The sequence below is a fragment of the Acipenser ruthenus genome, chromosome 11 (assembly GCF_902713425.1).
Source record: "Acipenser ruthenus chromosome 11, fAciRut3.2 maternal haplotype, whole genome shotgun sequence".
Classification (NCBI taxonomy): Eukaryota; Metazoa; Chordata; class Actinopteri; order Acipenseriformes; family Acipenseridae; genus Acipenser; species Acipenser ruthenus.
In genome coordinates, this window is record NC_081199.1 from 43,815,148 (window position 1) to 43,842,557 (window position 27,410).

Genomic DNA, 27,410 nt, shown 5'->3' on the forward strand with positions numbered 1-27,410 from the left:
ATTTTTGTTTACGACTGTAAGTCGCGCTGGATAATGGCGTCTGCTAAGAAATTAATAATAATAATAATAATAATAATAATAATAATAATAAGCTGAATTCGGCGATTAGAGCCAGAATGAAATGCAGGTTCAGATAGAATCAGGTGAGGTCAATGCACATCGATTGTGAACTCAATCAAAATGTGAGGGTAAAAAGAAACAGCTTCCTTTGGTAATTAGTGTTTGATTAAGAAAGCGAATCGGCTCAAAATATGTTTAAAGGGACATCACGTGATCAAAAATAAAACCCGAAAACTAGAAGCCCTCATGATACACACACACTTACACTTGTACTTGTACTTGTAAAATGAATATTACAGAAGCGTGTGTTCATGAGTGCTGTAGGGCGACTACAGTGCACATGTTTCAGTTATTGGACACTGTTGAACTGTGATTCATAATAACTAAACACTTCAGGGAACTGAGCAGTAATTAGAATCGTGTGTGATGGAGAGAGGGAGAGGGAGAGGGAGAGGGAGAGGGAGAGGGACGGACGGACGGAAGCTGAGTACGGCAAAGCTGCTGTTGTTTTTATAATGACCATCTCATCTATGTCTCAATGTTTGCGAAGTACAGTACAGGTGCCAGATCTTATGAGATTTTCTGACACTTGTTTCTAAAAAATGACATCAAAAGTAATATACGTTACAGTGAACGGAAGACCCGAACAGGCGGAGTTCCCAGCGGACTGTCCTGCTCAAGATGTTAAAGGTAGGGGAGGGTTATTACTTGTTTTTTTTAAACGGCACGTAACTTTATTCCGTGCTGTATGGCATGGTAAACATGTGTAACGTAACGGGCAGTGTTGCTGTCGGTGAGGTGAGGTGAGATGAGGTTAAAAACACGAATGCAGACGAGCCCGACTCTCTTGCTAAGTGGTTAAGACGCTCGCTTATGTTTTGCAGTGTTCTTAACGTTGCTGTCCAGTGACTTCAGGTGAGCTCAGGGATACATTTCTGTTTTCTTATCCGAAGCACCTTTCTCAACAGTGGGCAAAGCATTTACAGCAGTACTGTACCCAGACATCTTCACCGACCACGGACCTATTGCATTGAATGATAATGAATCTGATCATTACAAAAAGTAAACACGCAAAATATAAGAAAATACGAATACATTGTAAAATTAATACAGTATAAAAAAAATAGTAATAACCCTATACACTGGTACGCGTGATTTTATTCCAATTTATGCTTTGAGATGTACACTGAGCTAGGATTACCTTAAACAGATACAAATAAATAACTACAACTCCAAGTTCATTGAGTCTCTGTTAAGAACTCGCTGAACCAGCTTTTGTTGTACAGCATCATTTGCATATTGATCGCCCACCCTTAGACATGATACTGAAGCTACGTTCTGTACAGATCAAAGAGCTGCAAACTCAACTGCTTTTTATAGAAACAGCTCTGAGCTGCTGTTCGTGTCCGTTCTGCTGAGAAGGGCTGTATCAGGGGAACAAAAGCATTTTTTAAAAGGCTACATACACTACCATAACAGGCAAACAGCAAACCCAATCTTAATCTTATTAGATAGAGCACCTAGCAACCACAGCAGCTGGTTTGGTAAAGACGTCTATAGAGTGTGTGTGTGCGCGTGTCGATGGCAGAGTCGGGCTTATTGTGTGCTGGTTGACTTCTTTAACCCATTAAGTACCACATGCATTTTTCTTTGATAAAATCACAACAAAGCTGTATTTATGTAATGTGATGCGTTGCATTTAGACTTGGCTTTTGCGGTAAACAAAATGAAACTAAGTTATCATAACAATATAGTTAAAGAGAAAATTCAAATAATTCACTTTAAAATGCTCCACTGCAATGCAAACAGGGTAGCTGTCACTAGCATGTTTGCATCGCCTGTCCGTTACCCGTCCTTCCTGAGTATTGCGGAGAAGAGAGTCCCAGGTGTTTCTGACAGGCCTTTCTTTAACAGAATGTACTTGAAGACAAACAACAGATGAGGCGAGCTTCTGTACTGGTCTAGATGTTTCTCATCTTAATTCAGACACGAGGAAACAACAAGTGGAACACACGAGTCCTTATTCAACGTGCAGTCAGCACAGCCTGTGCGTGAAAATGTGGAAAATGGGTTCATGAAACATGGGGCTTTATATAAACGAACGCAGCCGTTTGCCATGTTGAAAACTGCCACAATCAGTTTAGAAAGGTCTCCCGATGCAATGAAAACAGCATTGTGTATTAATGAATGAATATATAGCCGGTTCCAGGATATTATATACTGTTATTACATTGGAGAAGAAGACACTCTGCAGGGAATATATTCCCATGCTGGTGGATCTGCACTCTGCATGGAATATATTCCCATGCTGGTGGATCTGCACTGCGCAGGGAATATATTCCCATGCTGGTGGATCTGCACTCTGCAGGGAATATATTCCCATGCTGGTGGATCTGCACTGCGCAGGGAATATATTCCCATGCTGGTGGATCTGCACTGCGCAGGGAATATATTCCCATGCTGGTGGATCTGCACTGCGCAGGGAATATATTCCCATGCTGGTGGATCTGCACTGCGCAGGGAATATATTCCCATGCTGGTGGATCTGCACTGCGCAGGGAATATATTCCCATGCTGGTGGATCTGCACTCTGCAGGGAATATATTCCCATGCTGGTGGATCTGCACTGCGCAGGGAATATATTCCCATGCTGGTGGATCTGCACTGCGCAGGGAATATATTCCCATGCTGGTGGATCTGCACTGCGCAGGGAATATATTCCCATGCTGGTGGATCTGCACTGCGCAGGGAATATATTCCCATGCTGGTGGATCTGCACTCTGCATGGAATATATTCCCATGCTGGTGGATCTGCACTCTGCATGGAATATATTCCCATGCTGGTGGATCTGCACTCTGCATAGAATATATTCCCATGCTGGTGGATCTGCACTCTGCAGTGAATATATTCCCATGCTGGTGGATCTGCACTGCGCAGGGAATATATTCCCATGCTGGTGGATCTGCACTGCGCAGGGAATATATTCCGATGCTGGTGGATCTGCACTCTGCAGGGAATATATTCCCATGCTGGTGGATCTGCACTGCGCAGGGAATATATTCCCATGCTGGTGGATCTGCACTCTGCATGGAATATATTCCCATGCTGGTGGATCTGCACTCTGCATGGAATATATTCCCATGCTGGTGGATCTGCACTCTGCATGGAATATATTCCCATGCTGGTGGATCTGCACTGCGCAGGGAATATATTCCCATGCTGGTGGATCTGCACTGCGCAGGGAATATATTCCCATGCTGGTGGATCTGCACTCTGCAGGGAATATATTCCCATGCTGGTGGATCTGCACTCTGCAGTGAATATATTCCCATGCTGGTGGATCTGCACTGCGCAGGGAATATATTCCCATGCTGGTGGATCTGCACTGCGCAGGGAATATATTCCCATGCTGGTGGATCTGCACTCTGCAGGGAATATATTCCCATGCTGGTGGATCTGCACTCTGCAGTGAATATATTCCCATGCTGGTGGATCTGCACTCTGCATGGAATATATTCCCATGCTGGTGGATCTGCACTCTGCAGTGAATATATTCCCATGCTGGTGGATCTGCACTGCGCAGGGAATATATTCCCATGCTGGTGGATCTGCACTCTGCAGTGAATATATTCCCATGCTGGTGGATCTGCACTCTGCGATCCTGAATTTCTAAAAGTACTGTGTCGAAACTGATGGGTTTCATTTGTTGTTGTATTGTTGATGTCTGCAGCAGAACTACTAGAGTCTATTTTGAGAAGTGAAACACGTTTAGAACGGAGGTGCTACAGCAGACTAGATGCACTTCTGTCATCCTGGAACTTACTTTGACAGTAGATACAAATAACCCTCTTTCTATCAAGTGAGCCATAAGAAATACAAATAATAAAAAAAAACTTCCCATTCACAAGTCCTTCAGTTTGAGTGCTTGCTACTTAATGCGTTTCCGTGACGAATTTTATATTCAAACGATGATGTCACTCAATCCTGGCATGCACTCGAGTGTATTAAAATGGTGCCGCAGGAAATGAATTACCGTATGCTGAGAGGGACAAGACAGAGGAGTGAGATTAATGTGCATTAAAACAATTAATCTCCCAACAAAGTAATGTGTTAATCACAGAAGTTAACTGCGATTAACTGACAGCCCTATAATAGATAGATATATATTTTACAGTAGAGGAAGGTTTCTTGTAATACAACACAAATAAGGTTGTCCTCATTCAGCTAATCTCCAAAATAAGCCAAAGTCACTATGTGTAATAGTGGCACTGCAGCACTAGGAAACTGAAGCCTTGGCTGATCACATTGCAATTAAGAACAGAGCTGGTGGCCTCTTCTCATTCTTCTGTTTTTATTAAACCTTTCGTTTTCTTTACATGCACAGACCGGATGTGTTCATGGCAGCGCTCTCATGTTGCTCAGATAATTAAACAAAGAGAATCTCATCAAACACTGTAGGATACTACAAACATCCCTGTACAGTACTGCATTAGACCCCTCTACAAAGACATGTTGTTGGGGATGGACATGAAAAAGCATTGTGTGTTTATTTACCATTGGGATTCTCTCAGCATGCAGTGACACCTCAAGGCTAGCTGTTGTAATTGCTGCAAAGGGGACCCCATGTTCCCAGCTTGAATCAACCATGGCAGTGACATTTATTTTACTGTCAGATTCCTTGAGGGGAAAAAAAAAAGTTTTTATTCGGGAAAGATCACAGATCCGGCAGACTTGTCACTTCAGATCAGTGTTGTCCCCAAAAACATCACAGTACAGTGTGTTGCAAACTGCTAACACAAAAATATCACAGTACAGTGTGTTGCAAACTGCTAACACAAAAACATCACAGTACAGTGTGTTGCAAACTGCTAACACAAAAACATCACAGTACAGTGTGTTGCAAACTGCTAACACAAAAACATCACAGTACAGTGTGTTGCAAACTGCTAACACAAAAACATCACAGTACAGTGTGTTGCAAACTGCTAACATCAAATATTGATCTGAAGCATAGCAAACACAGTTCCTATTAAAAACACAACTCTTTTATCCCGTAAGAGTCCTTATCATTATCTACTAAAGGGTTTCTGCTAAATGGAACTACTCGGTCCCTACTGATAGCTAGAATAGGTTTCGCTATATATAGCCTACATATTGCAGTGCAGGACATGTGCTGTTTGTGGTTCGTAAGGGGATCATTTATAGCTGCTAGTAGGAAGACCTCCTTCATTATCAATGCAGTATTGTTGTTGTTATGATGTACAGTGCATTGAATTAAACACGTGTCTGTTCGAAGTGCAGCCCTCATCTTCCTGGTAATGAGTTGTGTGTTCCTGGCGGTTCTCTATCGCTGTTTATTTACTCAGGGCTACGTAATGGAACATTCAACAGAAGTAGCTGCCTTGTATGGATGATTCATGACAGACTGCAAGCCATGTGAACCAGGCTTGTTGACAGGGACTGCAAAGAGAACATGAATGTGTATCGATATACAAATGAGCCGTGTGAACCAGGCTTGTTTACAGGGACCAGGGAGAACATGAGTGTGTATCCGATATACAATCGCAAATACAAGGGTTACAGAGTTGTTTCTAAGTAAACTTGCATCATGGACACTTTTTTTTTCTTTTTCTTTGCACTTTTGTTTTGGATGTTCAGTATATTTCTATGAGGAGGTTCTGTTGCGAATGCTGAAATGATCCAGGATGGAGCTGCATGCCTTGAATTATAGAAAGCTTGACAGTTACAGTGGCTTCCAGAATACACGAATCAAAACACATGCTTCATGCACACAAACCCATTTTAATATGTGATATTTAGAAACCTCTATTGTACTGCTTTACCCCTAGAACTACTTGTAAGTTTCTGGCAGTTATCTTGGGCGTGCGTTTACCAGCATCTAGATCTGGTGCAAATGTGAATTCAGATAGAGGCACAGTAATGCAGCACCAATACACCAGAGCAACCCCACAGTCCTTGCCATCTTCAGAGAAGATGATGTCAATTTATTTGTTCCGCTGGTTCCTTTTTGTCTCATTAGTTTTGAGCCAATTTGAAACAGTAATTGGCTCGAAGGAGCTGTTTGAAGGGGTTTAGCTCATTAGTAGGAAGCCTGTAGTGGCGAGCCTTTGAACCCCAGGAGGGTACTTTCAGAAAATAATGAAAAGCCATTGTAGAGCTTACACAGGACAGCGTAGTAATGGGAGACAGCATTACTCTCTGCTGCAGCTCATCTTACACAAGACAGCGTAGTGATGGGAGACAGCATTACTCTACTTCAGCTAATTGTGTCTTACTGCAGCTGAAGCGACATGAAAAGAAGTGTGTAGGGTTTAAGGATAGTTAACCCTATTTAATAAAAAAAAGAGCACAATCTTAATGTTTATTCCATTGATGAATATTTGCAGTCACATGTTATAAGGTATTTGTAGCTTCAAGGGTACCAACAAATGGTCAGAGTTACTATATATATATATATATATATATATAATTATATAGATTACAGTGCCTTGCATAAGTATTCACCCCCCCTTGGACTTTTCTACATTTTGTAGTGTTACAACCTGGAATTAAAATGGATTTAATTGGGATTTTTACCATTTGATTTACACAACATACTTAACACTTTGGAGGTGCAAAATATTTTTTATTGTGACACAAAAGTTAATTAAACAAAAAAAAAGACATTTGTTGGTTGCATAAGTATTCACCCCCCTGAGTCAATACTTGGTAGAAGCATCTTTGGCAGCAATTACAGCTGTGAGTTTTTTTGAGTAAGTCTCTACCAGCTTTGCACATCTGGATCCTGCAATTTTTGCCCATTCTTCTTGGCAAAATTGCTCAAGCTCTGTCAAGTTGGATGGGGACCGTTGGTGAACAGCAATTTTCAAGTCTTGCCACAGATTTTCAATCGGATTGAGGTCTGGGCTTTGACTGGGCCATTCTAAAACATTCAGGTTCTTGTTTTTAAACCACTCCAGTGTAGCTTTGGCTGTGTGTTTAGGGTCATTGTCCTGCTGGAAGGTGAACCTCCACCCCAGTCCCAGGTCTCTTGCAGACTGAAACAGGTTTTCCTCTGGAATTTCCCTGTATTTGGCTCCATCCGTCTTGCCCTCAATCCTGTCCAGTTTCCCAGTCCCTGCCGATGAAAAGCATCCCCATAACACGATGCTGCCACCACCATGCTTCACTGTGGGGATGGTGTTCTCAGGGTGATGAGCAGTGTTGGCTTTGCTCCACACATAGCGTTTTGCGCTAAGGCCAAAAAGTTCAATGTTGGTCTCATCAGACCAGAGAACCTTTTTCCACATGTTTGCTGTGTCTCCCACATGCCTTCTGGCAAAATCCAAACAGGATTTGATATGGGTTTTTTTCAGCAATGGCTTTCTTCTCGCCACTCTTCCATAAAGCCCTGCTTTGTGGAGCGTCCGGGTTATAGTTGTCCCATGGACGGTTTCTCCCATCTCAGCTGTGGATCTCTCCAGCGCCTTCAGAGTTACCATTGGCCTCTTGGTTGCTTCTCTGACTAATGTCCTTCTTACCTGGTCATTGAGTTTTGGTGGACAGCCTTCTCTAGGCAGAATCGCGGTTGTGCTATATTCTTTCCATTTTTTAATAATGGGTTTAACGGTGCTCCGGGGGATGTTCAAAGTTTGGGATATTTTTTTATAACCCAACCCTGATTGGTGCTTCTCCAGAACTTTATCCCGGACTTGTTTTGATAGCTCCTTGGTCTTCATGATGCTGTTTGTTTAGATATGCTCTCTAACAAACTCTGGGGCCTTCCAGAAACAGGTGTATTTAATCTGAGATCATTTGACACTTTAACTGCACACAGGTGGACTCCATTCAACTAATTATGTGACTTCTGAAGGCAATTGGTTGCACCAGAGCTTATTTAGGGGTGTCACAGCAAAGGTGGTGAATATTTATGCAATCAAGACTTTTCAGTTTTTTATTTGTAAATAATTTTGAAAAATATGTAAATTTTTTTCCCCATTTCGACATTATGGACTATTTTGTGTAGATCAGTGACAAAAAATCCTAATTAAATCCATTTTAATTCCAGGTTGTAACACTACAAAATGTGGAAAAGTCCAAGGGGGTTGAATACTTATGCAAGGCACTGTGTATATAATATATGCCATTACTGTGGGGGAAAGCAAGGTGGAAAATGCATATCAAGTGAAGCTGCTCAAATAGAAGCTAATCACATTTCTTTAACTGAAAATGGCAATCCTGTGACAGTTTCAATATAAAATTCCTGTAGAAGCGTTTGCTGTCTCAGTGTTGAATGGGCTGTACTGCTGTAGATCATTCCTGTCCCTCAATGAGGGGGTGATGATTATTTTCTATAGTAATTCCTGTAGAAGCGTTTGCTGTCTCAGTGTTGAATGGGCTGTACTGCTGTAGATCATTCCTGTCCCTCAATGAGGGGGCGATGATTATTTTCTATAGTAATTCCTGTAGAAGCGTTTGCTGTCTCAGTGTTGAATGGGCTGTACTGCTGTAGATCTTTCCTGTCCCTCAATGAGGGGGTGATGATTATTTTCTATGGTGAGGGAGCAGAGAGTGCTCTTTTCTTCTGTACTCAAAACAAAATGATAATTCACATTCCTTAACATTCCTTAACAGCTTCTAAACCTTCATGTAAACTACAAATTCATGTAATGCATTTTGTGTTTGTGTAACAGAGGGAAACAAAACGCTGATATGTAAATATCAAAGGAATAACAAGACCTCATTTTCATGTTCTGGTGCACTAATTAATGAGGGCTGGAAACTCTTGTCACTTCAAAGGGATATCTGCATTTCCAGAATGTGCTATAGTAAAGTGCATCCTAACAATTGAGAATGCATGTTCAAGGGAGGATTGCCTGCCTAGGGATTACAGCATGGGAACAGCAGCAATAGCAAGAACTTCATGTTAAGAGACCCCAGGGTCTATACAGCTGATCTAAATGTTTCAACCTGCCAAATGTCAAAAGGAAGAGTTCTACAGACGAGGAGCACATCAGAAGAACGCACTGGCTCCAGGGGATTGAAGGCTGTTTATTGGAACAACTACTGCAGTAGTTCTGCCTTTTCTGACTCCAAAGGAACGAACAGGAATGTTTTGGTGTCAGATGGTTTGTTTTAGATGAAATGACTCCACAATAAAATAAGCTGTATGGTTTGTGTATTCTAATGTAAATGTGTATTATCACAGATGCAGTCCAGATTGCTGTGTATTCTAATGTAACTGTATATTATCACGGCTGCAGTCCAGGTTGCTGTGTCAGATACAAGCTGGTTTTCACCCCCTTTGACTCCGCACTGACCTCTCGTGGAGTGGACATCAGCATGTATTGCACAGCGTCCTCTACCGTATTCTATAGATACTGTTCAGTGGATTTCTTTTATTTTATTTTATTCTTGTTAGACTTGTTCCGAGCTGCAGCAGAGGCAGGACCCCATGATATCCTAAAGCTGTACAACACGAAAGGAAACATTATCAACATCTCACCGAAGCTGGAGCCCAACAGTCCTCAGAGTCGCTACAAGCTGGAAGTAGTTGCTGCTGATTGCAACAGTGAGCCTTTAGGTAAAGGGCAGTACGCTCTACCACAGCACAAGAGACAGGGCTCAGACAGCACGTTCTACCACAGCACAAGAGACAGGGCTCAGACAGTATGTTCTACCACAGCACAAGAGACAGGGCTCAGACAGCACGTTCTACCACAGCACAAGAGACAGGGCTCAGACAGTATGTTCTACCACAGCACAAGAGACAGGGCTCAGACAGCACGTTCTACCACAGCACAAGAGACAGGGCTCAGACAGCATGTTCTACCACAGCACAAGAGACAGGGCTCAGACAGTATGTTCTACCACAGCACAAGAGACAGGGCTCAGACAGCACGTTCTACCACAGCACAAGAGACAGGGCTCAGACAGCACGTTCTACCACAGCACAAGAGACAGGGCTCAGACAGTATGTTCTACCACAGCACAAGAGACAGGGCTCAGACAGCATGCTCTACCACAGCACAAGAGACAGGGCTCAGACAGCACGTTCTACCACAGCACAAGAGACAGGGCTCAGACAGCACGTTCTACCACAGCACAAGAGACAGGGCTCAGACAGCATGCTCTACCACAGCACAAGAGACAGGGCTCAGACAGCATGCTCTACCACAGCACAAGAGACAGGGCTCAGACAGCATGCTCTACCACAGCACAAGAGACAGGGCTCAGACAGCATGCTCTACCACAGCACAAGAGACAGGGCTCAGACAGCATGTTCTACCACAGCACAAGAGACAGGGCTCAGACAGTATGTTCTACCACAGCACAAGAGACAGGGCTCAGACAGTATGTTCTACCACAGCACAAGAGACAGGGCTCAGACAGCATGCTCTACCACAGCACAAGAGACAGGGCTCAGACAGCACGTTCTACCACAGCACAAGAGACAGGGCTCAGACAGCATGTTCTACCACAGCACAAGAGACAGGGCTCAGACAGCATGTTCTACCACAGCACAAGAGACAGGGCTCAGACAGCATGTTCTACCACAGCACAAGAGACAGGGCTCAGACAGCATGCTCTACCACAGCACAAGAGACAGGGCTCAGACAGCATGCTCTACCACAGCACAAGAGACAGGGCTCAGACAGCATGCTCTACCACAGCACAAGAGACAGGGCTCAGACAGCATGTTCTACCACAGCACAAGAGACAGGGCTCAGACAGTATGTTCTACCACAGCACAAGAGACAGGGCTCAGACAGCATGCTCTACCACAGCACAAGAGACAGGGCTCAGACAGCACGTTCTACCACAGCACAAGAGACAGGGCTCAGACAGCATGCTCTACCACAGCACAAGAGACAGGGCTCAGAGAGCACGTTCTACCACAGCACAAGAGACAGGGCTCAGACAGTATGTTCTACCACAGCACAAGAGACAGGGCTCAGACAGCACGTTCTACCACAGCACAAGAGACAGGGCTCAGACAGCACGTTCTACCACAGCACAAGAGACAGGGCTCAGACAGCATGCTCTACCACAGCACAAGAGACAGGGCTCAGACAGCACGCTCTACCACAGCACAAGAGACAGGGCTCAGACAGCATGCTCTACCACAGCACAAGAGACAGGGCTCAGACAGCATGCTCTACCACAGCACAAGAGACAGGGCTCAGAGAGCACGTTCTACCACAGCACAAGAGACAGGGCTCAGACAGTATGTTCTACCACAGCACAAGAGACAGGGCTCAGACAGTATGTTCTACCACAGCACAAGAGACAGGGCTCAGACAGCATGCTCTACGACAGCACAAGAGACAGGGCTCAGACAGCACGTTCTACCACAGCACAAGAGACAGGGCTCAGACAGCATGTTCTACCACAGCACAAGAGACAGGGCTCAGACAGCATGCTCTACCACAGCACAAGAGACAGGGCTCAGACAGCACGTTCTACCACAGCACAAGAGACAGGGCTCAGACAGCATGTTCTACCACAGCACAAGAGACAGGGCTCAGACAGCATGTTCTACCACAGCACAAGAGACAGGGCTCAGACAGCACGTTCTACCACAGCACAAGAGACAGGGCTCAGACAGCATGCTCTACCACAGCACAAGAGACAGGGCTCAGACAGCACGTTCTACCACAGCACAAGAGACAGGGCTCAGACAGCATGTTCTACCACAGCACAAGAGACAGGGCTCAGACAGTATGTTCTACCACAGCACAAGAGACAGGGCTCAGACAGCACGTTCTACCACAGCACAAGAGACAGGGCTCAGACAGTATGTTCTACCACAGCACAAGAGACAGGGCTCAGACAGCACGTTCTACCACAGCACAAGAGACAGGGCTCAGACAGCATGCTCTACCACAGCACAAGAGACAGGGCTCAGACAGTATGTTCTACCACAGCACAAGAGACAGGGCTCAGACAGCACGTTCTACCACAGCACAAGAGACAGGGCTCAGACAGCATGTTCTACCACAGCACAAGAGACAGGGCTCAGACAGTATGTTCTACCACAGCACAAGAGACAGGGCTCAGACAGTATGTTCTACCACAGCACAAGAGACAGGGCTCAGACAGCACGTTCTACCACAGCACAAGAGACAGGGCTCAGACAGTATGTTCTACCACAGCACAAGAGACAGGGCTCAGACAGTATGTTCTACCACAGCACAAGAGACAGGGCTCAGACAGTATGTTCTACCACAGCACAAGAGACAGGGCTCAGACAGTATGTTCTACCACAGCACAAGAGACAGGGCTCAGACAGCACGTTCTACCACAGCACAAGAGACAGGGCTCAGACAGTATGTTCTACCACAGCACAAGAGACAGGGCTCAGACAGTATGTTCTACCACAGCACAAGAGACAGGGCTCAGACAGCACGTTCTACCACAGCACAAGAGACAGGGCTCAGACAGCACGCTCTACCACAGCACAAGAGACAGGGCTCAGACAGCACGTTCTACCACAGCACAAGAGACAGGGCTCAGACAGCATGTTCTACCACAGCACAAGAGACAGGGCTCAGACAGCATGTTCTACCACAGCACAAGAGACAGGGCTCAGACAGCATGTTCTACCACAGCACAAGAGACAGGGCTCAGACAGCATGCTCTACCACAGCACAAGAGACAGGGCTCAGACAGTATGTTCTACCACAGCACAAGAGACAGGGCTCAGACAGTATGTTCTACCACAGCACAAGAGACAGGGCTCAGACAGCATGCTCTACCACAGCACAAGAGACAGGGCTCAGACAGCACGCTCTACCACAGCACAAGAGACAGGGCTCAGACAGCACGCTCTACCACAGCACAAGAGACAGGGCTCAGACAGCATGCTCTACCACAGCACAAGAGACAGGGCTCAGACAGCACGCTCTACCACAGCACAAGAGACAGGGCTCAGACAGCACGCTCTACCACAGCACAAGAGACAGGGCTCAGACAGCATGCTCTACCACAGCACAAGAGACAGGGCTCAGACAGCACGCTCTACCACAGCACAAGAGACAGGGCTCAGACAGCATGTTCTACCACAGCACAAGAGACAGGGCTCAGACAGCACGCTCTACCACAGCACAAGAGACAGGGCTCAGACAGCATGCTCTACCACAGCACAAGAGACAGGGCTCAGACAGCATGCTCTACCACAGCACAAGAGACAGGGCTCAGACAGCATGCTCTACCACAGCACAAGAGACAGGGCTCAGACAGCATGCTCTACCACAGCACAAGAGACAGGGCTCAGACAGCATGCTCTACCACAGCACAAGAGACAGGGCTCAGACAGCATGCTCTACCACAGCACAAGAGACAGGGCTCAGACAGCATGCTCTACCACAGCACAAGAGACAGGTAATGTAGGTAATATAGTTACAGCACAGGTCATTAGCAATATACTGTAAAACCATGTTAACTTCCATTTCCACCATCTGTAGCACATCCAACTCATTTCTCATAAAACAATCAATATTAATGATTAAAACCCCCTCATTTTCCATTTGATTTTCAGAGCTTACATAAGCTTGCCTTGTTATTCAGGTCAGAGAAATGTCACTTTCTTTTTCATGATATATGTAAGTAGACAATTTAATCAGAAAAGGGTTAGGGTTAGAGACAGGGTTATATCATGCATATATCATGCAAAAAGATGTACACATTAAGTACATTGTAACTATGCATAATAACATTGGAATTATGTGTAAGTGCACCTGGATTTCCTAAGTTACTGCTATGCAAATACACAGTAATTAGAGACAATTCATGGAAAGTGTTACCCAGGACAGACCATCTGTACTTGTTAATCTATTGCAGGGTCCGAGTTGGCAGTGGCTTTGGGGTTTGACCTTTCTGTCATGGAAAAAAGGTGAGTCTGAAGTAGAAATACAACCTTCAATGGTAAGCCCCCTTAATTGGGGCAAGGAGAGCAAGTTAAGAAATGGTATACTCTATATAGTGCATGGAGCAATCTGAATCTAACGGGAGACACACCGGCATAATCCATTCTGGAACATTTTCTCATGAACTTTCATACTGAAATGAGTGTGGCTCTTTCATCAGGTTACAGAGCTTGGAGAAGTAGATTCAGAAAGACGTGCTTACTGTGTGCTCTTTCATCAGGTTACAGAGCTTGGAGAAGTAGATTCAGAAAGACGTGCTTACTGTGTGCCCTTTCATCAGGTTACAGAGCTTGGAGAAGTAGATTCAGAAAGACGTGCTTACTGTGTGCTCTTTCATCAGGTTACAGAGCTTGGAGAAGAAGATTCTGGGTGAAGCTGGAGAAACTCCTTCCATTGTGTATGAAATGAAGAACCAGGTGGAATCATTTAGGGAGAAACTGGAGGTAGAGTCTGAACAGAACTGGAGCTCTCAGTACAAACAGACTTCAGTCCTGTCCAGTGTACTGCACTGGTAGAGTCTGAACAGAACTGGAGCTCTCAGTACAAACAGACTTCAGTCCTGTCCAGTGTACTGCACTGGTAGAGTCTGAACAGAACTGGAGCTCTCAGTACAAACAGACTGCAGTCCTGTCCAGTGTACTGCACTGGTAGAGTCTGAACAGAACTGGAGCTCTCAGTACAAACAGACTGCAGTCCTGTCCAGTGTACTGCACTGGTAGAGTCTGAACAGAACTGGAGCTCTCAGTACAAACAGACTGCAGTCCTGTCCAGTGTACTGCACTGGTAGAGTCTGAACAGAACTGGAGCTCTCAGTACAAACAGACTGCAGTCCTGTCCAGTGTACTGCACTGGTAGAGTCTGAACAGAACTGGAGCTCTCAGTACAAACAGACTGCAGTCCTGTCCAGTGTACTGCACTGGTAGAGTCTGAACAGAACTGGAGCTCTCAGTACAAACAGACTGCAGTCCTGTCCAGTGTACTGCACTGGTAGAGTCTGAACAGAACTGGAGCTCTCAGTACAAACAGACTGTAGTCCTGTCCAGTGTACTGCACTGTCACTGTGTATTTCATAGCAGTGTGGAAGGAAACTAAACGAAGTACGTATTGGGTGTGAAGAAGCGCACGTAACAAAGATGTAAGCAGAATATAACAAGTTTCCTTTATTGATTTTCAATAATCAAAAGCCAGACTTTTACAGCATAATCATTATCATTAGACACAATAATGAGGCCGCTAGTTTATTAACAGGAATTGTGAGGGCATCGGACACGGTGCTGCTGTGTGTTCATGGAGGGTCTTGAATGCTTCTCAAATGCCTGTCATATCTTGCCGGAACGTGTGTGTGTGTGTGTGTGAATGTGTGTTTGTGTGTGTGTGTGTGTGTGTGTGTGTGTGTGTGTGTGTGTGTGTGTGTGTGTGTGTGTGAATGTGTGTTTGTGTGTTTGTGTGTGTGTGTGTGTGTGTGTGTGTGTGTGTGTGTGTGTGTGTGTGAATGTGTGTTTGTGTGTTTGTGTGTGTGTGTGTGTGTGTGTGTGTGAATGTGTGTTTGTGTGTTTGTGTGTGTGTGTGTGTGTGTGTGTGTGAAGCTAAATCTTGTTTTCGCTAACTTAGTTTCTCTTTGTGCCAGCAGTGTTCCAATGAAGGTCAGTCATGTTCCTTATCTTGAGTAGCAAACTGTTTCCCTTGCAGCTGTGCAGAGCCACGGCATTCTCCAGTGTGCTCACAGCATCTGTTCAAACTTCACTAACCCTACTGATGATATGCATTGCAGTCAGCAGTTCCCAATCCATAGCCCCCTTGAAAGCAAGCTGCAGGATGCTAAGCATGTAGGAATGCACAGGTGGGACAGGGCCTTCGCGAGTACAAAGACATCCATGAGGTTAGGGGGATCTACTGAGTGTATGTCTCTTTAGACCATTAGGACAGGGTCTCCTCTGCCCCCGTGTAGATGAATTCTCTCATTGCTGTCTCTGCAGAGCGTCGAGCACCTGAGCTGGCTGGGGCTGTTCAAGGAGCTCTCCTCCACAGGGACACACAAGCCGTCTCCCTTCTATCACAAGAGAGCGCTCCGGAAAACCAGAGAGGAGTGCGAGCGCGTCCGGGAGAACTTCCTGCAGATGAGGTTAAAAAACAAACTTTAGGATCCACTAATAAGCATCTTTAAAAATGCATTGACATGCATCATGTACAAACTGGGGGGGACGGAGGGCAGATAACTACTCCTCACTGTGTGTGTGTGTGTGTGATTTTCTGCAGCACCCTGGAAGTCACAGAGGAGGTCAGGCAGTACCTGAAGACACCTACATTTGATAACTGGTAAGACAGACTGTCTCATCTGATTGTATATTAAACTTCTAATGGGTCCTGGTACTGGTCAGTGTGGAGCAGATCCAAGCTTCCTCCTGAAAGTCCCTGTTCAGCATGGAGACAGCTCTGTCGTGTAGGATATTTATAAATAATGAACACCAGCGCACTGTAAAGTTCAGTGCAATGTCACACCATGGCATTATCCTTCTAAACGGTTTCTTCTTATTATTAATCTTCTGGGGAACACTGTACTAAAAGCCAGCATTTCCGTTTTTGTTAAACTGCTGCCTTCCCATATCAAACACAGGCGCACTGTAAAGATCACAGACAAGTATCTAAACCCCATTCAATAGCTGACTGCTGCAGGGTGTTAACGCTGAGCCACAGGAAGGAGGATTTGTTTAAGGGAGCTCTCGAGCCATTGTCTGGCTGGCCTGCAGGATCTCAGCACGGAATGAGAGTGGAGTCTGCACCTGCTGCATGCATGTGAAAATCAAACAGACCCTCTGAAACAACAGCCCTGCTTAAAAACACTGTATGGAGAGCCCAGGGGTAATTTATTCTTTTTATCTGAATGGAAATCTGATATTAATATGTAAAAGGTGCAGATGGTGAATCTTTACATGTTCAGAAGTTAAAAGGCTGCATATCGCTCTTTAATATTAAATCATCTCAGAGAAATGAAGAGGATCCGGGGGCCAGGGATGTGTGGGTTTTCTAAAGGCAAATGCAAAATGTTTTATATCATTGTAATTACCAATGGAATACTTAACCATCGAGTGGTAGGAATTACAATATATCACCTGACACCGGATGTCCTGTTCAATTTGGCTGAAGGAGACCTGTGATCTTCTCATGTCATTTCCCATGCTTTCTAAACGATTATACAGCCGTGTTGCTGCTGTCATTATCTAGCCGTGTTGCTGCTGTCATTGCAGGCAGTGGGAAGATGCTGAGATCATGGTGCTGCTGCAGTTGATGTACACAGACCTGGACTTCATCACCACGTTCCACATTGAACTGGAGGTGCTGCAGCAGTTCCTCTACGAGGTGTACAAGCACTACAACAACATTCCCTTCCACAACTTCAACCACTGCTTCTGCGTCACTCAGATGGCAAGTGAAGCACGGCTCTGGCTTTTCAAACGCCGATAAGAGAAGAATCGGCCCATGTGGGGTGGTTGGGCTGAGCCACACGAACCCGATTGATACAGCTCAGCTGGCTCTGTATATGCCATGGTGTTATACTGGTGGAAAACGTATAGTCGTGACTGTGACCTGGTTCTTTTCTTTGCTCCTAGATGTACGGTTTGATCTGGTTGACCGACCTCCGGAGTAAAATAGATGAAATTGATCTCTTAACTATGTTAACATCAGCTGTTTGCCATGATCTAGACCACACAGGATACAACAATGCATATCAGGTAAGTAATCCCAGTGACCCTGTATTTATTATCCATATTATACACTGCAGAGCTCCTAAAGCATGTGGCATGGAGCGGAACCCACAGTCAGGCTGACCTCATTGCTTGTAAATCGTACCTGGACTGCACTGCTATCTCCTGCATCTCCTGCACCGAGGATTTCTGGTTAATATTACAGGGATGGAAATAAAGACTCCCGTTGCATGGTTTTCCTAGCACTTTACTAGGAGTTTAGTAAGACGCACCTGAGCGTGTTACCTATACACTATGGCTAATCCAGCTCATATAAAACCTGGAACGGATGGAAGTGCTATGCATTGGGAGTCTTATTTCCATCCATGTAATATCTCAGCTGACATTGCTATTATTTTGTGATATACCAGCCTCAGCACTTTTATTTGTGGAATAGCAATGAAGCAGCACTAATGCTGTAATCCACCTCCTCCTCCTCCTGCTGCTGTACAGCCCCATGCTTCGTCATGTTAGGGTTTTCCCTGAAATGTGTCCCATGTCTTTCAGATCAATGCTCGTACAGAACTGGCGCTGAGGTACAACGATATCTCTCCCTTAGAAAACCATCACTGTGCCGTGGCTTTCGAAATCCTTGAAAAGGTAAAAAAAAGAAAATGTTTTAGGCATTCGGCAGCCACTTCCTAGATTGACAGGGCGAGGTGCAGTCATCATGTCTGATACTGTCTAAAGGCAGGCCTGCACTGACAGAGCCAGACAAGAATCTGCAGCATTTGAAGCCAGTGGATATTCTAGAACAGGTCTATCCAGTAAGCATGGTTTCTGTTTTAGAGCTGCAATATGACAAACCTGTGTGAGCAAAAACTGTAGAAACTGTAAAAAAAAAAAAAAAAACCATCTACACATACATATATACACACACACACACACACACAGTATACATATATATTATATACAGTGCTCCCTCGCTATAACGCTGGTCTCGGGACACACACAATATGAGCGTTATAACTGAAGAGCGTTATAAATGGGGGAGGGGGTGGGGGGCGCCGCAGGACACATAACGCACGTCTGACTGAAATAACTCCCTCTCTATAATGCACATATAGTGAAGCAAAAATGTAACATTCTGTGAATTAACCATGCATAAAGCACCGTGTAATCAACACTATATATTTTTACAAAAAAAAAAGGTAATATTCCCACTCGTGGATCATTTTAATCAGCAGTTTTTAAACTAGAAATAGCCTGGCTAAACGGCGGTCGGGAGTTCAGTTCGAAGCGACAGACAAACAAACCAAGTGCGAGAAGGAGAGCGGGTCGGGCGAGGGGAAGAGGGAAGGGGCTCGCCCCAGGTTCAGCTGTCGGAGCGGGGCGGAAGCGTCTCGTCTCGTCTCCCGGAGAAAGCCGCAGCTCCTCCCGCAGGAAAAAAAGTAAACACATTAGGAAAGATAACCACGTAAAAGGCCTATTATTTATTTCGTTATAAAACGAATGCTGAATAAGATGTCTGTGTTATAAAGTGCCAGCGCAGCTTTTCTTCAGTTCAGATACTGTATCAAAAGGGAGACACACAAACAGAAGTATTAGACTGAGAAGTTGTTTACAGTTTGAACAACACCAGTACTGTATTTACTGTAGAAATATTGCATGAATCACTAGTATAGGGAATTGGGGGACATGCTGTAGGAGCGTTATATCCAAGGCGAGTTATAACCAAGAGCCTTGTAGCAAGGGAGCACTGTATGTATTATATACACACACACACACACACACACACACACACACACACACACACATATAATAGAATATAATTATTATGTTTTTTTTTTTCCATAATAGCTTTTGATGATACAATTTACAATTATATCACAGTTGGGTTTTAAAGAATAAAACCTACCATGTCACATAGCTTGTTTTATATATTCACAGCCGGAAAACAACATTTTTCGAAATCTGACTACAGAGCAGTACAAAAGGATTAGAGAGGGGATGATCAAGTAAGTTTGCACTTTCTTTTCCTGCCCAATTTCAAATGCTGCCTCACAGCTGCACCCCAGGAGGAGTGAGAGGATCAGCGAGCTGCCTCTGTTTCCACTGCCAAGCCTCCAAAGCAAAGCAGCAGGTCTTACCAACGTACTGAACTGCAGGCAAGGGCTCGGTCTGGGGAGTCTCCACTGGACTCCAAGCCCAATCAGATGAACTATCCCAAGCTGGATCTCTTCTTCCCCAGCTCTGCTGCAACACGCAGGCCAATGCAGCACTCCCGGTCCAGATCACTGTGTTTTCCCTTTCCTCTGCAGGTGCATTCTAGCTACAGACATGACCAGACACAATGAGATCCTAAACCAGTTCAAATCCATCCTGCCAGTGTTCGACTTCAGCAACAAAGATCACAAAGATAAAGTGAGTTACCACAAAAGATAATGTGAGTTATCACAAAGATCTCAAAGATAATGTGAGTTATCACAAAGATAATGTGAGTTACCACAAAGATAATGTGAGTTATCACAAAGATAATGTGAGTTATCACAAAGATAATGTGAGTTATCACAAAGATAATGTGAGTTATCACAAAGATCTCAAAGATAATGAGAGTTATCACAAAGATAATGTGAGTTATCACAAAGATCTCAAAGATAATGTGAGTTATCACAAAGATAATGTGAGTTATCACAAAGATCTCAAAGATAATGTGAGTTATCTCAAAGATAATGAGAGTTATCACAAAGATAATGAGAGTTATCACAAAGATAATGTGAGTCAACACAAAGATAATGTGAGATCTTCACAAAGATCACAAAGGTAAGAGGTTGGGCTGAGCTCTATTCCCTCTTTAACATTTCAGATCAGACAAACGCTCATGTTAATACAAAAGAGCTAACTCAAGGACTCCTGCAATAGATAGAGGATGGCTACAACTCCCACTGTCTTTGTGTAGTTTCCCCATGCTTTTCCATGGTTGCAATATGCATTTACCATAGTGTACCCTGGAAAGACCTGTTTATTAATATGCTTTAGCATACCTTGCTATTCTTTATAATGCTTACCTATACTTTACCATGCTCTATGCTTTATTACACCTTGCTATGCTTTTACTGTGGGACACTTGTATAAAGGACATTCTGTAGTTAATGTCCTTTCATCACCATTTAATAATGAGCTGCCAGGACCAGTAGAGCAGCTCTTTATACCTTTCCTTTTCCAAGAGAACACTTCACCAGGTTCTAAATCTGTGCCATCTTCAATACAGTAGGGCACATCTTCCAAACCATGCCAATAGAAGACATTCTGCATGCATAGACAGTGCTTCTGAAGTGCTTGGAGTCTGAGAGTGCACTGCCAGACTGAGCTGCTGTTGTTTTAACTCTGCAGCTCATGATGACAATGATCAAAGTGAGTGATATCTCCAATGAAGCCCGCCCCATGGATGTTGCAGAACCATGGCTAGACTGCTTGCTCCAAGAGTTTTTTAACCAGGTAACCCTCAATACATACTCACTGAATCAGGCTCGCACTACAGTACATAATAGATGATTCTCTTAAAGAGGCTAGACGATCCACTAAGTAAAAAGAAAACTTGTCTTTTACTGGTGCTGGCGACAAGCAGGACACACACGTCCATATTTTACCCGGCTGGTTTTTGTAAATGTTTGCAGTAACTAGAATATCTAAACGGTATTAATACAGTAAGACTGACTGTACAGTAAGCTATACAGTGAAAGCAATGGCAGGCTAGGGAAAGATCACATTTGAAGTGTACACAGTTTCGTTTTGCACGTTGACAGTGTGATACACTGTGAAGCCGTCTGATTTTGAAGGACTGCTTGTTTCTCTCTCTGGGGGTGCAATGTGCATGTGCTAGTCTGGATCAGTATTAGGTCCTCTGCGCTTCCTAATCTACATTAATGACTTAGATTCTGGTATAGTAAGCAAACTTGTTAAATTTGCAGACGACACAAAAATAGGAGGAGTGGCAAACACTGTTGCAGCAGCAAAGGTCATTCAAAATGATCTAGAGAGCATTCAGAACTGGGCAGACACATGGCAAATGACATTTAATAGAGAAAAGTGTAAGGTACTGCATGCAGGCAATACAAATGTGCATTACAAATACCATATGGGAGATACTGAAATTGAAGAAGGAATCTGTGAAAAAGACCTAGGAGTTTATGTTGACTCAGAAATGTCTTAATCTAGACAATGTGGGGAAGATATAAAAAGGCCAGCAAGATGCTCGGATATATAGTGAAAAGTGTTGAATTGAAATCAAGGGAAGTAATGTTAAAACTTTACAATGCATTAGTAAGACCTCATCTAGAATATTTGTGTTCAGTTCTGGTCACGTCGCTACAAAAAGGATATCGCTGCTCTAGAAAGAGTGCAAAGAAGAGCGACCAGAATTATTCCGGGTTTAAAAGGCATATCATATGCTGACAGCCTTAAAGAATTGAATCTATTCAGTCTTGAACAAAGAAGATTATGCAGCGATCTGATTCGAGCATTCAAAATCCTAAAAGGTATTGACAGTGTTGACCCAGGGGACTTTTTTGACCTGAAAAAAGAAACAAGGACCAGGGGTCACAAATGGAGATTAGATAAAGGGGCATTCAGAACAGAAAATAGGAGGCACCTTTTTACACAGAGAATTGTGAGGGTCTGGAACCAACTCCCCAGTAATGTTGTTGAAGCTGACACCCTGGGATCCTTGAAGAAGCTGCTTGATGAGATTCTGGGATCAATAAGCTACTAACAACCAAACGAGATGGTCCGAATGGCCTCCTCTCGTTTGGAAACTTTCTTATGTTCTTATGTATGTGTGTGTGTATTACAGCATGTTAAATGTGTGCATGCATGCCTGGTTTTACATTGTATAAACACTTAACTCAAACCCACTCCCTATGGCATGATGCCAGTGTCTGTGACTGGCAGCACGCTGCACGAGACCCGACACTGTCAGCTGGAAATTAATTTTACTTTTCTGTTCCAGAGCGATATGGAGAAACTGGAAGGTCTCCCCGTGTCTCCCTTTATGGATAGAGATAAAGTGACAAAGCCGTCGTCTCAGACCGGATTCATCCGCTTCGTCCTGTTTCCTCTGTTCATGGAGCTCGCTAACCTCTTCCCTAACCTGGAGGTGAGGAGAATGCACTGTCCATTTCTATACTCACTGACAATGAAAAGAATGACTCGTAGCACCTGGTACTGTAGTGGAGAGGAGAATGCACTGTCCATTTCTATACTCACTGACAATGAAAAGAATGACTCGTAGCACCTGGTACTGTAGTGGAGAGGAGAATGCACTGTCCATTTCTATACTCACTGACAATGAAAAGAATGACTCAGAACACCTGGTACTGTAGTGGAGAGGAGAATGCACTGTCCATTTCTATACTCACTGACAATGAAAAGAATGACTCGTAGCACCTGGTACTGTAGTGGAGAGGAGAATGCACTGTCCATTTCTATACTCACTGACAATGAAAAGAATGACTCAGAACACCTGGTACTGTAGTGGAGAGGAGAATGCACTGTCCATTTCTATACTCACTGACAATGAAAAGAATGACTCAGAACACCTGGTACTGTAGTGGAGTGGAGAATGCACTGTCCATTTCTATACTCACTGACAATGAAAAGAATGACTCAGAACACCTGGTACTGTAGTGGAGTGGAGAATGCACTGTCCATTTCTATACTCACTGACAATGAAAAGAATGACTCAGAACACCTGGTACTGTAGTGGAGAGGAGAATGCACTGTCCATTTCTATACTCACTGACAATGAAAAGAATGACTCGTAGCACCTGGTACTGTAGTGGAGAGGAGAATGCACTGTCCATTTCTATACTCACTGACAATGAAAAGAATGACTCGTAGCACCTGGTACTGTAGTGGAGAGGAGAATGCACTGTCCATTTCTATACTCACTGACAATGAAAAGAATGACTCAGAACACCTGGTACTGTAGTGGAGAGGAGAATGCACTGTCCATTTCTATACTCACTGACAATGAAAAGAATGACTCGTAGCACCTGGTACTGTAGTGGAGTGGAGAATGCACTGTCCATTTCTATACTCACTGACAATGAAAAGAATGACTCGTAGCACCTGGTACTGTAGTGGAGAGGAGAATGCACTGTCCATTTCTATACTCACTGACAATGAAAAGAATGACTCGTAGCACCTGGTACTGTAGTGGAGTGGAGAATGCACTGTCCATTTCTATACTCACTGACAATGAAAAGAATGACTCGTAGCACCTGGTACTGTAGTGGAGAGGAGAATGCACTGTCCATTTCTATACTCACTGACAATGAAAAGAATGACTCGTAGCACCTGGTACTGTAGTGGAGTGGAGAATGCACTGTCCATTTCTATACTCACTGACAATGAAAAGAATGACTCAGAACACCTGGTACTGTAGTGGAGTGGAGAATGCACTGTCCATTTCTATACTCACTGACAATGAAAAGAATGACTCAGAACACCTGGTACTGTAGTGGAGTGGAGAATGCACTGTCCATTTCTATACTCACTGACAATGAAAAGAATGACTCAGAACACCTGGTACTGTAGTGGAGTGGAGAATGCACTGTCCATTTCTATACTCACTGACAATGAAAAGAATGACTCAGAACACCTGGTACTGTAGTGGAGTGGAGAATGCACTGTCCATTTCTATACTCACTGACAATGAAAAGAATGACTCAGAACACCTGGTACTGTAGTGGAGTGGAGAATGCACTGTCCATTTCTATACTCACTGACAATGAAAAGAATGACTCAGAACACCTGGTACTGTAGTGGAGTGGAGAATGCACTGTCCATTTCTATACTCACTGACAATGAAAAGAATGACTCAGAACACCTGGTACTGTAGTGGAGTGGAGAATGCACTGTCCATTTCTATACTCACTGACAATGAAAAGAATGACTCAGAACACCTGGTACTGTAGTGGAGTGGAGAATGCACTGTCCATTTCTATACTCACTGACAATGAAAAGAATGACTCAGAACACCTGGTACTGTAGTGGAGTGGAGAATGCACTGTCCATTTCTATACTCACTGACAATGAAAAGAATGACTTGTAGCACCTGGTACTGTAGTGGAGTGGAGAATGCACTGTCCATTTCTATACTCACTAACAATGAAAAGAATGACTCAGAACACCTGGTACTGTAGTGGAGAGGAGAATGCACTGTCCATTTCTATACTCACTGACAATGAAAAGAATGACTCAGAACACCTGGTACTGTAGTGGAGTGGAGAATGCACTGTCCATTTCTATACTCACTAACAATGAAAAGAATGACTCAGAACACCTGGTACTGTAGTGGAGTGGAGAATGCACTGTCCATTTCTATACTCACTGACAATGAAAAGAATGACTCAGAACACCTGGTACTGTAGTGGAGTGGAGAATGCACTGTCCATTTCTATACTCACTGACAATGAAAAGAATGACTTGTAGCACCTGGTACTGTAGTGGAGAGGAGAATGCACTGTCCATTTCTATACTCACTGACAATGAAAAGAATGACTCGTAGCACCTGGTACTATAGTGGAGAGGAGAATGCACTGTCCATTTCTATACTCACTGACAATGAAAAGAATGACTCAGAACACCTGGTACTGTAGTGGAGAGGAGAATGCACTGTCCATTTCTATACTCACTGACAATGAAAAGAATGACTCGTAGCACCTGGTACTATAGTGGAGAGGAGAATGCACTGTCCATTTCTATACTCACTGACAATGAAAAGAATGACTCAGAACACCTGGTACTGTAGTGGAGTGGAGAATGCACTGTCCATTTCTATACTCACTAACAATGAAAAGAATGATTCAGAACACCTGGTACTGTAGTGGAGAGGAGAATGCACTGTCCATTTCTATACTCACTAACAATGAAAAGAATGATTCGGAGTATTGCAAAAGGCTTTTGTAAAGCTCCTTCAAACAGCCTGTGTTCATCTGTGCGACAACCTTGTATGATTGCACATGGTAATGTCACAGATTGTGGTTTATGGCGGTGTACTTTTGTATTTCCTCTGTAAAACAAACCCTACAGCTATGCTAATGCAGCTGGGTGCCATTATATAACAAGGGTAAAGAACACTTAAGAAAGCAATCACGGGTGCTTTTTGTTGTGGTAGCTTATCTAGGATTCCCTTGATTTGCAGTGTGCTGGCACAGTATATGCCTGTGTTTGATTTGCAGTGTGTTTGCACAGTATATGCCTGTGTTTGATTTGCAGTGTGTTTGCACAGTATATGCCTGTGTTTGATTTGCAGTGTGCTGGCACAGTATATGCCTGTGTTTGATTTGCAGTGTGCTGGCACAGTATATGCCTGTGTTTGATTTGCAGTGTGTTTGCACAGTATATGCCTGTGTTTGATTTGCAGTGTGTTTGCACAGTATATGCCTGTGTTTGATTTGCAGTGTGTTTGCACAGTATATGCCTGTGTTTGATTTGCAGTGTGCTGGCACAGTATATGCCTGTGTTTGATTTGCAGTGTGTTGGCACAGTATATGCCTGTGTTTGATTTGCAGTGTGCTGGCACAGTATATGCCTGTGTTTGATTTGCAGTGTGCTGGCACAGTATACGCCCGTGTTTGCCACACAATGAAGGTTCTATGGTAGTAATTATACCAATCCACTGGCCTGCAGCCGCTACTGAATTCTTTTTTGCTTGCCACTGTCTTTCAGCAACACATTATTGACCCTGTCCGGAAAGCCCTGGATTACTACACAGAGATGGAGAAGGCTCTGGAGAAGGAAAAGAAGGAAAAGCAGAACCGAGCCCAGAGCGAAAAGGCAGCCAAAGAGAAAAGCATGACGACAAGCCAGCTGGAACCCAAGAAACCAGCCAACGGAAACCTTCCCAAACCTGGGGGTTCCAGCACCACCAAACCTAAACCACCGGCAGCACCCACCCTAAAACACATCAACAAATAGCATTGAACAGCCTCTGTCTGACTGCTGCTCCACACCAGCACAAGAAATAGCATTAACATAGCTCTGTTCAGGAGGCTTGGTGGTCCAGTGATTACAGAAAGGGGCTTGTTACCAGGAGGTTCCCAGTTTAATCCTGACTCAGCCACTGACTCACTGTGTGACCATGAGCAAGTCACTTAACCTTGTGCTCTGTCTTTCAGATGAGATGTAAAACCAAGGTTCAATTGTAAGTGATTCTGCAGCAGTAGTTGTTGATGTATAATTCACCCCTAGTCGCTGTAAGTCGCTTTGGATGAAAGTGTCTGCTAAATGACTCATTAATAATATTTCTATCAGTTCTATGTAATTGGATCAACAGCTTTCACAGACTTTCTAGTGACCCAATGGCAGCTCAACACAACCGGGTATCCCATTAACACTGTCTCTGGCGTGTCAAAAGCCAATAGCATTAATCTTCAGTTGGAACAAAGTTCTGCCAGCAGGGGTCACTGTTGGTAATGGGGTTTACAGTTAGAGATACACCTGAAAACCAAACACAACTTCATCCTCGAAATCAATATTTTGTTAATTTATTGTTAAAAGGCTGTTCTCTGTAAAATGCCATAAACATGTGATGTTTCTGCTCTTTGTATATTACAAAAATTGATGTGAATAACTGAAAATAAATGACTGGTGTATTTCCCTTTCCACATAATTACGGGAGCTCTTGTTTGTCTTGTTCATGGTTATACTGTATTTACATGTATCTACCTGAGA

The 27,410-nt window shown here is 44.0% G+C and overlaps 1 protein-coding gene across 3 annotated transcripts; it reads left to right on the forward strand.

Annotated features, from left to right (window-relative positions):
- Window positions 1-173: 173 nt before the first annotated feature.
- Window positions 174-27,339, forward strand: si:dkey-219c10.4 (high affinity cGMP-specific 3',5'-cyclic phosphodiesterase 9A). 3 transcript variants are annotated; one of them, XM_059034112.1, is made up of 14 exons: window positions 175-750; window positions 9,483-9,644; window positions 13,904-13,955; window positions 14,330-14,405; window positions 15,966-16,111; window positions 16,246-16,305; window positions 17,235-17,412; window positions 17,598-17,720; window positions 18,240-18,332; window positions 19,623-19,690; window positions 19,994-20,096; window positions 21,066-21,170; window positions 22,681-22,827; window positions 26,406-27,339. In XM_059034112.1, exons 1-14 carry the CDS (start codon window positions 663-665, stop codon window positions 26,652-26,654), a joined length of 1,650 nt encoding a protein of 549 aa, XP_058890095.1. In that variant the 5' UTR covers window positions 175-662; the 3' UTR covers window positions 26,655-27,339. The 3 variants fall into 3 exon arrangements, with proteins under 3 accessions (XP_058890096.1, XP_058890095.1, XP_058890094.1); XM_059034111.1 differs by having other exon boundaries at window positions 176-750; window positions 14,330-14,432; XM_059034113.1 differs by lacking the exon at window positions 21,066-21,170 and having other exon boundaries at window positions 174-750; window positions 14,330-14,432.
- The last annotated feature ends 71 nt before the right edge of the window (window positions 27,340-27,410 follow it).